The sequence below is a fragment of the Crinia signifera genome, chromosome 9 (assembly GCF_055691185.1).
Source record: "Crinia signifera chromosome 9, ASM5569118v1, whole genome shotgun sequence".
NCBI lineage: Eukaryota > Metazoa > Chordata > Amphibia > Anura > Myobatrachidae > Crinia > Crinia signifera.
Genome location: NC_139225.1, coordinates 57,250,781 through 57,263,797, shown reverse-complemented (window position 1 = coordinate 57,263,797; position 13,017 = coordinate 57,250,781). Strand labels below are relative to the sequence as shown.

General features: G+C 41.3%; 1 protein-coding gene across 2 annotated transcripts in view; it reads right to left on the bottom strand.

The window, feature by feature from the left end:
- Window positions 1–13,017, bottom strand: part of LOC146035576 (H(+)/Cl(-) exchange transporter 5-like) — an 84,381-nt gene that overhangs the window by 52,196 nt on the left and 19,168 nt on the right. For both annotated transcript variants that reach the window (XM_083159110.1, XM_083159111.1), the window contains 2 exons: window positions 9,953–10,098; window positions 6,307–6,406 (listed from right to left, as the gene is read on the bottom strand). In XM_083159110.1, coding sequence (XP_083015236.1) covers window positions 6,307–6,406; window positions 9,953–10,098 — 246 coding nt within the window. The remainder of the gene's footprint in view (window positions 1–6,306; window positions 6,407–9,952; window positions 10,099–13,017) is intronic.

The window sequence follows — 13,017 nt, the reverse complement described above, 5'->3', positions numbered from 1 at the left end:
TACTCCTCTCCCCGGTGTCACATTAAGATAATACATAACCAAAAAAGTATGTTTTCAATATTTGTTGCATGGTCTAATAGCTTAATTTTCCTATTCTTAATAACTGTGTAAGATTTAGCAGCTTCACCTTAAGAGCTGTGGAAGATATCTGCATACATACATACATACATACATACATACATACAGTATAATCATACACACATATACCACATGACTTATATAGACATTATTACCAAGAACAGTCCTCGCTGGACATCAGCACCATCACCAAGACTCCTGCTTCCTGTATGCGGTGGAATGGTCCAGCGTCTGTAGTATATTCGGGATTCGTGACTGATGTCGGGCGGGGATTATGCCTGGTAATAAATGTGTATTTACATCATGTGGTAGCCAGCACACAGAGCTAACTTTTTTGGTACAAGCAACTATTGTATTGTACTTTGGATGTACTTTTAGTGATATATTAAAATACTATTTTCATGCACCAGAAAGTGTCCCTTCTCTTTAAACCCATAGACCTAAGGATATACTTGAACTGGCGGAAGCTGCATCCATTTGTAGTGGACTTTGGTGCTATCATTCCTCTGTGATCCACAAGGACATTTTGCTGGATATTAAGGACTGGTATCATTAAGCGCTTGTCTCACTCACTATTGTTAAAATATATATTTTATAGATAGATTATTTCTGCAGTTCCAAGTTCAATAGGCATGATCATTGCTCATCTGAGAAACTCTTAGGTTACCCAGGAAAAAAGCCCAACAAACCTTAGTTTTCTGAAATTTCCCGCCTAAAAAATGGATGCAGAAGGGGTTTGTATGTGTCATCACAGAACAGATCTGCACATGCACAGTAAAGATGTGTAGATCGCCTAACGTCAGAGATGAATGTAAAGCATCAGGCCCTATATCCTCGCTCAGTCATATATTTCTTATGGTCTATATTAATTTATATGTAAGTAAATTAAAACCATTCTAGCAGAGCGATGTTGCTTAAGTTGGGTCTGTTTGACCCCCAAATAAATTGTTCATAAAGTAATAATCCATTACCTGTTGTTACTATATTCTAGAATTTTTTTCCTAATTAATTGGTCGATATTATATTAGTAAATATTTAATTGCCATTAGTAGTTAAAACATATTTTGGTACTTGTTTCCTAGCACGGCGCCACCGATTTTGATTGTATCCATCAGGTCGGAAAAATCGGGACCTGGTTTTTACATTGGAATCAATGTAAAAAGCCCCAAAACCCCCCATTTTAATACCAAACCCCCCCTCATGTTTCAAATGCCCCCCCCCCCTACCATTGTTAACGCGTCCTCCGACCTTTTCATACCCCTACTATCCACGTCGGTGTGGAGTTGATTTTATATAGTGTGGCGAGCGCAGCGAGCCCCGCGAGGGGACGCGGATACCTTCACAGGTATCCGCGTCCCTTTGCGGGCTTCACAGGTATCCGCGTCCGCTCGACAAGCTTCGGGCTCGGTGGCTCGCCACACTATATATAATCAACTCCACGCCGACGTGGATAGTAGGGGTATGAAAAGGTCGGAGGACGCGTGCCGCTGCGCTTGCCACGCTTCGGGTTGGCGTCAATAGTGGGGTGGCGTTAACAATGGGGGGGGCATTAAACATACTTTTTAACCATATTCAATGTGAAATGGGCCATATTGGCCCATTTCACATTGTCACCTATGTAAAATCGGGTTGATCGCATCGCGGGCCATTATACTGGCCCGTGACCGACGCAATCAACCCGATTTTCACTTTAAAAATAATTTTACATTGTTCCCTATAAGAAAATCGCGTTGATCACGTCGGTCGCATCGCGGCCCCTAATAAGGTGGACGCTATCAACCCGATTTTGTCTTTTACCGGCAAATTAGCTGGTGATTGACACAAAATCGGGTCCATCGCGTTGATTGTATGCCTTAAGTGCCTTAAACCTAAGGCATACATTCAACAAGATGGGTGCCGTACTCATTTTTTATACTAATATAATGTTCAGGTCAATATAAAAGTTTTTATCATACTGCCATTTATCACAGTAAAAGCAGATGTTACATTTCTACTTCACGTAATTGTACCTTTTATTGGGCATTCTACCCCTTTCACATTACAGCTAAAACACTGTAAATTGCTGATTTTAAATGGCTTTAAAACGTTTCTAGCTGTAACATAAAAGGTCCAGAGACAATTTACCATTTTTAAAATACCTGTAATCCAAAACGGGTTAAAAGCAGAGTCCTACCCATTTCAGAGCCAATCCATTTGTAGTATAATGCCCCTTTCAGACCGCACTTAAAAACCGGTATTTTGTCGATTTTTAACAGTTTTTAAACGGTAATCTGTGCGGTCTGAATGGTGCAGGACCACTTTACCGTTTTACAAAAGCAGATTTTGTAAAACGGTTAAAATGGAGGGTCCTACCCGTTTCAAACCTGGTATTTTGGCATCAAAATCGGGTCTGAAACGGTATTTAGGACCCAACCAATAAGCTGGGTCCTAAATTCAGCGCAGTGAATATTTAATGAGCTCATGAAATATACATTACACTGGAACTTCTCTTTTGTAAAAAAGAGAAGTTATGTAGGTTTGTAGAAGCATTCGGCAGAGTATGTGTATCTCAATTTGAAAGTGAAAACTCTGATGAGGATTCCTATTGTTATGTAGCCGACTGCTTCTCAGTATATTCAATCAAAAGGACTGTGACATGCAGTGGACACTGGATCCACTGGGACAGTATGGAAGTCTGCCCTCTGAATTTATAAAATAATGTTCCAGGTATTACAACATATTCCTTTAGTATAAAAGATGTAAAGAGTGTATGCAAGGCTATGTTTTAGTATTAATACTAAAGCTGTAAAATGAATAACATTATACTGATGTCCAGATTTTACAGCTTTCTAATGCTGCTTTCCCACTGCCTACACGGGTAAAGACCAGGTATTTGTAAATGGGTCTTTAAAGGGGTAAGAGCTATAAAGACCCTTTCCCACTGCAGCTCTTAAACAGTAATTTGCCATTTAAATGCGTTTTTTGTCACATTCATATATACCCGTTTAAGCCAGGGTTGCCGACCCTCCCGGAATTACCGGGAGGATCCCGAAAATCGGGTTCTCCTCCCGGCCCCCCGGAAAGGTGGGCAACCCTCCCGGATTCCGGGGGACCCCCACGCCACCCCCCGATTGCAGCGTCTTCCCCATACCTTTGGATTGAAATCCGTCAAGCCGCGGGTCTCAGAGGAGGGGGCGGAGCTAAAATTGCGTCATTGCTTAATGATGTATAGCTCAAGCCCCACCCCCCGAACTGCAGCTGGAAGTCACCTCTCCGGGCTTCTACCGGAGAGGAGACAGAAAAAGTCGGCAACCCTGGTTTAAGCAACCCATAGTAAACATGGGCTGTCATATAGAATGGACTTTTCTGCCCCCACAGGCCCACACTGATGACGTTTTGAGAAAACAAAAGGAGGGGATGGGGAGTGGTCTGATCAGTGTTGCAATAATGGCAGACAGAGCACATGTCTCTACTGATTTCATGCTTGGTTCTGTTGTTGTGCTGCTGGATTCAGCATGTGATCGTTTCAATGCCTTGAACTTATTTATCATTTGCGTAGTGGTTCTTATAAATCCGGATGCTGCCATCATATTGCTGATACTACGGTAAATTGCAGCATCCTTTACCGTGCCGGTCATCTGACACATGATTTCTTCTTCCCCACAAATTCGAAGGAGTTCCCTAATCTCCTCCTCTGTCCTACTGGGCATGGTAGCAGAATGTAAACAGCAGTACAGCACAAAAACGTTTTAGCTCTTCTCTGTCTACTGTCTGCTGTGATTACTTCCTGGATGTGGTGACTGTACAGTCATCACAAGCAGGAAGCCAATCATGTTCTTAACCTTTATTATTATTACTAAATACCATTTAAGACCCTTTCCCACTGGCAAAAAAACGGCTCTTAAATGGGTAAAACTCTGCTTTTTACCCATTTAAAAAAAAATGGTATTTTTAAACGGGTACAGCAACCTGGAGCATTCCCACTGCAGCTCTACCCATTTAAAAAGGCAAATTACCGTTTAAGAGCTGCAGTGGGAAAGGGGTAGAAGTCAAGTATTACATATTACTGTAAAAATGAAAAATCAGCAGAAAATGTAGAAATGTCAGTTACCGTTGATTTCTTTCAATTTTTAGTTTCACCTTATAACATTTTATAATGTTAAGAGTAATGACTTTATGTAAGCAGATTGTAGGAAACGAAGAGGTAGATGTATTAACCTGGTAAAGTGATAAAGTGGAAGGTAATAATGTTCCAGCCAATTAGTAATGTTTAAAAAAAAAAAAAAGACAGATATTGTAAGAGTAAATTGGCTGGTGCATTATTATCTTCCCCTTTATCACTTAACCAGGCTTATTACATCTGTCCCTAACTTATGTATAGCATGCCATTTAGGTAAAATTGTATTACAGCCCCGTACAAACTAGATGGGAAATTAAAAGATTTCGTTCAGAAGGGCCCTAAGTGATATCTTTTAAACAAAAAGTCTTATGTGTACACACAATATCATAAACCATGCGTGCTTCCGTGCATCATTAACGACCGCCTGCATGTTCAGCGAGTTCCGTTAAAGGATATTGTTTACCGACATAGTTCAGTGTATACACTCAATATCTTTTGTTCAGGGGGAAACACTGCCGATATTGCTCATACAGCTTATCGGCTTGTGTGGTGTATAGGGCTTAAGAGGAGAGAAATGCCTCCACACTTCATGATGTAGCTCCATCTACGCTGAGGAGATATTTGAAGGAATAGAAGTTATATATATAAGGATGCATTTTTCTCCATAGAGGAATGATCTGGAAATGAACTTTCAACTGTTTCTTGTTCCTCTTGTGCCTACAAGTGTAAAACAGCATTATGGACTTTCTAGCTCTTTTCACTGAGGAGATATTTGAAGGAATAGAAGTTATATATATACGGATGCAGTTTTCTCCAAAGTCTCCAAATCTTATTGACTTTAGCAACCCGATGAAACCTCATAAAAAGGTCAAAAGATGAGAATATCACTAAACCTGCACCTGCATGTAAATGTACACAGTTACTTTATGAGCAGTGCTTTGAAAAGCTGGAGCTCATCCTCTGCCTTATTAAACATACAATAATATATATCCTGGATAAGTGTCACTTATTGTGAGATCATGTTTTGTGTGCTTCAAAGTATAATCCGTGATAAGCATCCATGGAGACCATTTTTTGTGCAAATAATGCACAATTCCGGGAACTTATCCAAGATCCCATGTGTCATCACCCGAAAATGAGACATTTACCACATGGGCTAAAAATGGATAGCCTGATATACTAGCAGGCTTTTTGAGCCTGTTTTTGCAGTGCAGTAAGTTATTGATCTCATGTTACTGCCCATAGTTTGATACCGCATGGTTGTTGGCACACACAGTGTTTACAAATAAAATGTAACCACTGAAGAAAGGTACAGATGCGTTCTCATACATATAGGAGGTTATTCAGGTTCACACGCAAAGCTGCACAATTCGTAGCTTTGTGTGTGGTTTAAATGCATCCTCACGAACGCCGGCCCTTAGATTTCTAAGGTGCACGCAAATCTAAGACACTCACCGTCTTAGATTGTACAGGAAACTGGCAGGCAGCTGACATCTGTTGACGTCAGCTGCCCCACCCCCCCTGGCACTAACGCAAAATTACCATGGGAATGCCAGCGGTCCCATGGGCACAGCCTGTCGCCAATGCCGCCCCCCCGGCACTGCTGGTGCAGACAGGACAACGAATAGGTATCTTGCCGTGCCTGCTCGCACCAAGCTGATGCACATGCGCATAAATGCTTATGTGCAGTCACTAAACATCGCTCCCCCGTGCAAATGTGCAATCAAATCTGAATAACCTAGACAACCTGATGTGAGGCAGCCACCAGGTCCTGTGCAACTCTGCTAATGTCACACTGCCGCAACCCAACTAGACCAGCTGACCACTAGAGGCCACTCAAAGGACCCAATTACTCCTTTGTGTGCTAAAAGATGTCATAGCAGAAAATTAAAGCAATTTTTGCAGGGATTCTGGACAGTTTAAACTTGCTGGATATGGAGAGAGGTAGCTGTGAAGACAAGAAATTAGAGGTAGGAGCAAACTAGGGATGGGGTGGAGAGTTTGTGGGCTAAAAACGGTCACAGCTAAAAGTGAAAGTACATTGCAGAAGCCGTCATTTTGACGGTCTTTTAACTAGTATAAAGTAAAGGAATTCAAAGTAGCAGTTTTATTTTATACAAATAAGTTACCTGCGAAAAGTCCAATCAGTAGCATTAACAACCATCCAGAAAAGGCATCGCTGACACTGTTCAAAAGGGCCCATGTTGATTCTTTGCTCTTACTTCGGATCTGAGGGATAAAAATTTGCATTTATTTCTATTTAACTCAATGAAGTCCCTTAAACAATAAAAGTGCTCCTATACCTACAATACTGCAGGCTTTTATTACAGAGAAAGCTAACAATTCTTCCGCTCTCTACCATCTCCCACTATTTCTCCTGTCTATCTCATTCCTTCTCTCTCTCTCTCTCTCCAGTCTCGCCATAGTCCTCCTCTCTCGCTCTCCAGTCTCGCCATAGTCCTCCTCTCAATCTCCCTGTATTCCTACTCTCTTCCACCTCCCACTATTTCGCCTATCTAATATTCCTCTTGCTCTCCCTCTCCTGTTTCCCTGTAGTCGTCCTTTCTCTCTAGCTCTTCCCTCCCCTTATTATTCCTCTCACTCTCCCTGTATCCTTATACATCTCCTATATGCCCTATTCCTACTTTCTCTCATCTCCCCCTCTCTCCCCGTCTCCTCCTCCTCTTTCTTTTACAGGAGTGGAATAGAGAGTCTAAGACCCCACAATTACAGATGGCAGCCCTGTGGGGGAATATCAAGTAAAAGAGATTAATTATGCCATAGGTATATGTAACAAGACTTCTACTTCTTTTATACAAAGTTCTTTGCTAAATGGTAAATGAAGGATGAAACTGCCAGTTGGTTCTGTGCTGGCTTTGATTGCTTACTACATAATGTCCTACTTATGGCATAGTGCAGTAGGCATCGTGTAGTAAGTACAAAAGGTTCCTGTGACCCAATTTGCCCAGGAAAGCAATAAATACAGTGCAATACTTGAACACAAAGCTATTTAATGTGCAGGCTTTATCAATACTTCACAGCAGCGGAGCTTTGCAGTACTGAGGAAATTGGGAGAGCACACAAAATGCTGACAGCTGATGAATATTGTGGGAAATTTCACTAAAAATGAGAAATGTTAGAACACAAAATATACTCATCACTACAAAATGAAATAAAAGTACCTTAAATGTTTTAGTTTATGGTCTCTAGATAACCCCAATATTGCAAAAATCGAATTAATTATTGAATAAAACAATTATGTTTCCAAGACTTTCATTTCTTGTTGTATTTTATTTTTTCACTCCTGTAATATTTCTCTTATAATTGAAACCACAATAGTATTTAATGTAAAAAAGCGTTAATATGACCAGACATAAGTTTTGATCTTCATGGTATTGCAGAGAATCCTGGGATTTACATGTGTGTCAGACGTGGGGCTACCACCACAAAAAGAAAAATCATATTTAAATGGAAATGTGATGTAAAGCTGGCCATACATCTACAGATTAATTGTCAGATCTGTCTGGTTGGAACAAGACCCTGGTAATGGATAAGAGCAAATGACAGTTGACCATTTGCTTTGAAATGCTGGAAAATTGCAAAAAACTGTCACTCAGATATTTCCAGGTTTTTGTTCCAACCAGCCAGATCTGACAATCAATCTGTACATGTATGGCCACCTTAACAGTGAGACATCTTTCATGGTTACCTTGGAGATTGGTTTCTGGGTACTTGTTTCCTAGCACGGCGCCCATCGCATCACATACCATAAGCCTTACAATGGTATGCGATTCGATGTTGCGCAATGGCACCCGACGTTATACAATTTAAAATCGTATACCATCGCATTGTATGCCATATACAATGGTATACGATTTTAAATTGTATAAGCACCCTAATAGGCATTTTTAATGTTAAATGGCCCCCCTATAAGATTATTAATTGTATAAGCCCTGTAATGGGTGCTTTACAATGTTAAAAGAACCCCCACGCCACCCCCAGTATCAACGCCAATCCGAAGCGTGGCGAGCGCAGCGAGCACGCGAGGGGCGGCGGTACGCGTCCTCCGACCTTTTCATACCCCCACTATCCATGTCGGCATGGAGTTGATCTTAGATATTGTGACGAGCGCAGCGAGGTGAGCGCATCGAGGGGACGCGGAATACATGTAAAGTAATACGCGTCCGCTCGCCACACTAACAAAAATCAACTCCACGCCGACGTGGATAGTGGGGGTATGAAAAGGTCGGACGACGCGTACCGCTGCGCTCGCCACGCTTCGGGTTAGCGTTGATAGTGGGGGTGCATTTAACATTGTAAGCACCCATTAGGGTGCTTATACAATTAAAAATCGTATAGGGGGGCCAAAATCGCATCGCATGCGGCTATATGGCATGCGATGCGATACAATGCATAAGATTGAAAATCGTGGGCGTCGTGCTAGGAAACAAGTACCGGCTTTCGTCAGATTCCGGCTATGCTACAAAAATGGCAGAAGCTGAATTGTTGGTACTCTTTACATTATCTCTCTCCAGTGTTTGATACATCTCCCACTGAGAGACTTATGACTAGTTTTTCCAATGTCAAACTATAGAAATAAAAGAAATACACTTTTGAAAAAAAAAAAAAAGTTTAAAAGCGGCTGGTCCTCTTCTCATCTTAAATCATGTGATGAAACTCGCACAAAGAAACTGTATACTAGCAAGCCAAATTTCTAAGCTTTAGAAAGTCCGTTTGGCATGAGGAACGTATTCTGCTCAATGACCTGCCAATTTCTTTTCAGTAATTTTATTTTTGCAAACTAGCACAATGTTGGTAACCTCTTTTTCTTTTGCTTTCATTGCCAATTTTACTATGTCTCCCTTTGGACTCTGTGATACATATATTGTATTTATTATCTTGTCAAATCTTAAAGCTTTGATAAAAGAAAGCAATTAAGAAAAAAAATTGATGTTAAGAACTGGTTGGACAAAGCAATATACTGACGATTAAAATGCCCTATTAAGTACTGACTAGATGGTACCGCTGCCCAAGCAAACTCTCCAAAATGTACCCAGGGGTCTTTGCATGCTGTGGAGATGCAGTGGGAACACAGGAGCCCCTCTTTATACCAGATGGCTGTGCCCCTCCTTTGGGACCTTCTAGTATGAGGTGATCTCTTTTGCTCGGGACATATTGGGCAACATGATGGCGGAAGGATAAAAGTTGTGTCCCCTGAATGAGAGATCTCCATAAGCATACAAGAAATCCCTCCGGTAAATTTATCCCTGTGCATTGGCGATCATCCTCCCCCAACCATTAAGGATTGGTTTTGAAGACTAAAGCTTTATATCTCAATGGATATTATCCTTTCTTCAAGTGAAAAGTTAAGGGACTACTCTGCAGTTTGGCATAGCTGGTTGGGCATTATCAAATAAGCCAAATTCAAGTCTCCTAGTAACATCCTATTACATTTTGTATTCTTTCAGCGTGGTTCAGGAAGGTCTAGCCTTCCCCCCTTTCCTCTTTCTTTTGTTTGTCAGTTGCCGCATGGTTTGTTGATTTGATCTTAGCAACCTATACTGTATTTTCCTGCTCATATATTACTTGGTAGTGATTCCATCTTGTGTGGCATGTCTACCCATGCGTCTGATCCATTTTCTACTTTGTATCTCGCTACACAATTTTGATTTCTTCTGCCACAGTATGATTGCAAACATCATATACTCTAATAATTATATGCTAAACCCACATAAAATTGACTTAGGAAAAAACCCATTGGTTGACAGTTCTTACCTCTCTATGCCTGTCTCTGTCTCTGGACTTCTCTCTCACCCAGTCAATAGTGTTGAAGTCTTCATATGTACCCACACCTGGAACCTCCAGGAAATCCATCCCAGAGTATGTGCCATGTAACCCATTCCCGTTATAAGAAGCAAAGCCTGTAGGCCAACACAACAGCACCGGTCAGAGTTTTTTTTATATTAATAACATTAAATTCCTACTATCAGGATAGTTTCATTACAGCACATTGTGTGTTAAATTTTATGCACATAGATTCTTATGAATTATAAACATGAGTTTTGTTTAGGCTGCTGTACACTGATGAAGACAGGACTGGTTAACCCTTTCAGGTCCAACATCTAGTCAGGCTCCACAGCCCTAGAGCTACTAACAGATCCAATGGTGAGCCATTTTAAAATAAGAACATTAACAGCGTTCAACATTCAATGTAGACCAATTTGGAGTAAAAAATTAAATAAAAATGACAATTAAAAAAATTTAAAACCAGACTTAATTGAAAAAAAAAAAAGAGAGAGAGAGAGATCTTGTGTGTAGAGGAAAGAGTGTATGAGCGTGCACCAGGGCAGGGGAGACAGAACACTTTTAATGTCCCCTACCTCCAACAGAACCTGGTTTATAAGAGTGGGTGTAGTCATAGGCAAACAACACAGGGGGGAGGGGGTGTTCTGGTTGCTCGGCAACCCCCCTCCTCTTGGCAAGTGCCTTAAATTATGACAATAGCACTGGTATATAATCAATAGAACTGCAGAGTAAGGGACGTAGGACATCATGCAGTGTAAGGACAGAGGAAAGCTGCTGCACATGCCTAATGTACCAGCTTCTTCTACCACATTTACTGTACGTATGGATCTGAGCACTCAAACATCGCAATGGACCAGAGAGTAGCTGCCAGGAGGAAGAGACAGGAGCCTTACCATGAGGTGGGTGATTGTGAGCTTAAAAAAGTGCAGTACTGGTTTTATTATGTATTTATTATATGTTTAACCTTTTCCTGATCACTTATCTTATTTAAGTGTTTGAAACAGCCTATAATATAGACCATCTGTACTGTTAAATATTAATACCATACAGAATCCAGTTTATAAAAAGACCAATTGTCAGGGCTGTTACCACTCCCCCAGACTCCTGTACTTTCTCCACCGCAGAGTGGGAGATTTTCGGGTACTTGTTTAGTTTCACGGCGGCAGCTCTACGCTACGCTGACAACGTAGCCTACACCTACGTAGTAGGCGCCGCCGTGAAACTACACTGGGAGCAGGGTGGTGGGTGGCAGCAAGGTGGATGCTTCCTTGTATACTTACCGATCCCAGCGGGCGACGGTCACGGGTAACAGATCGTGGGGACCCAGCGGACTCGGTGGCCAGGCCGGACGAGGTTTAGTATAACGCACAACACACACACACACACATTTCCCCCACTATTTACGTCATATTGCCACTATCCACGTCGCTGAGGAGTCGATCTTATAAAGTGTCCACCGAGCCCAAAGCGTGGCGAGGGGACGCAGTTACGCGTCCGCTCGCAACACTTTATTAAAAACATATCCACGCCGACGTGGATACTCGGGGTATGACGTGGATAGTGAGGATATTAACCATTGTTTAGTTTCAGGGCTACAGAAGCAGTTATGTAGTTTACGTAGGCAGCATAGTGCTGTATTGGTACTCTCAATACAGCACTACATAAACTACGTAACTGCCGCCGTGAAACTAAACAAGTACCGATTTTTGTTTATATTTGGAAACCCCCCTCTAATAATCCTGCGTTTGCCACTGTGCAGTGCCTATGCTGGAAGAGGCAGGGACATTTAGAGAAGTCCCCCCTCCATTTGAACCTTGCAGTACTTACCACAAATCACTCTTGCGTTCTATATATTACTTATCAATGGTTTCTGTTTTTTTCCAAATCAAAAGTATTTTTTTTCCCATAAAACATTTGGGTACTTATATGTTAGTTGGGTACCCACTAAGCTATTTGCTTAGTTTTCCGCGTCCGCTCACCACGCTTCGGGCTCGGTGGCTCGCCACACTATATAAAAACAACTCCATGCCGACATGGATAGTGGGGTAGGAGCGTACTAACTATAGTGGGCGCCCAACTAACATCTAAAAACCAACATTTGTACCAGACCTTATATAAGAAAAAAAGAGGTAGTTCCATTGTATTGTTAGATAAAGACTAGTAATGCAGGGCATACACATACAGATCAGAGGACAATTCCCCGTTTCTTCTCATGCCCCTGAATGCGGCCGACTCGCAACAAAAAAGTATTGTAATGGACGGACATGCTGGATGATTCTGCATGTCCACCGGATCACTATTTTATTATTGTTCAGCTGCATACATTATCGGCTTGGCCAGATAGTTGTAGCATGTATGCCCAGCATAAAAAAAAAGTTCAATATTTCACAAAATTAAAATGCCCTGATGCAAAGCAAAGCGATGCAAGGTGACTGCTGCCAACACAGGAGCATTCTTACTGTATCAGTATATAACTTTACTGTGGTAGGGATTTGTAGTCATCACCCTCATGCCATAAAATAATACAGTTTAATTACAGTAAAGTATCAGAGCTTTCACCAATGTCGTTTTTTCCATGTGTATCAAATGATTCACTTCCGCTCTGTTACCCTTAGTGATGCAATGTGTATATTGGTATTAAATAGATGTTCAAGATTGGTTACTAATACCATTCAATGAGCTGGGGGAAACAATGTCTTGTTTTACTTACTCAGTATTAATCCCTCCCTTGCATGCGCCTGAGTGGTATTACTAAACTAATTGAGCATCTACCATGATCTGTATGTCTCCTATTAAATAGAACTGTAAATGTATTTTTGTTTGCTGTTGTACAGTGACAATGCACATTCCTAGCTACTACCATAAGGACTGTACACAAAACTATACATAATATGAAGGCAGCTTATTTCGCATACTCCCACTCCCACCTTACAGACAATGTCATACATTCCTTATAACTTCTGTTTCCACTTAAAACTATATATTAGCATATGTTCTCCTGGTGACCTGTGAAGTGATACATGCAGTTAATAGAG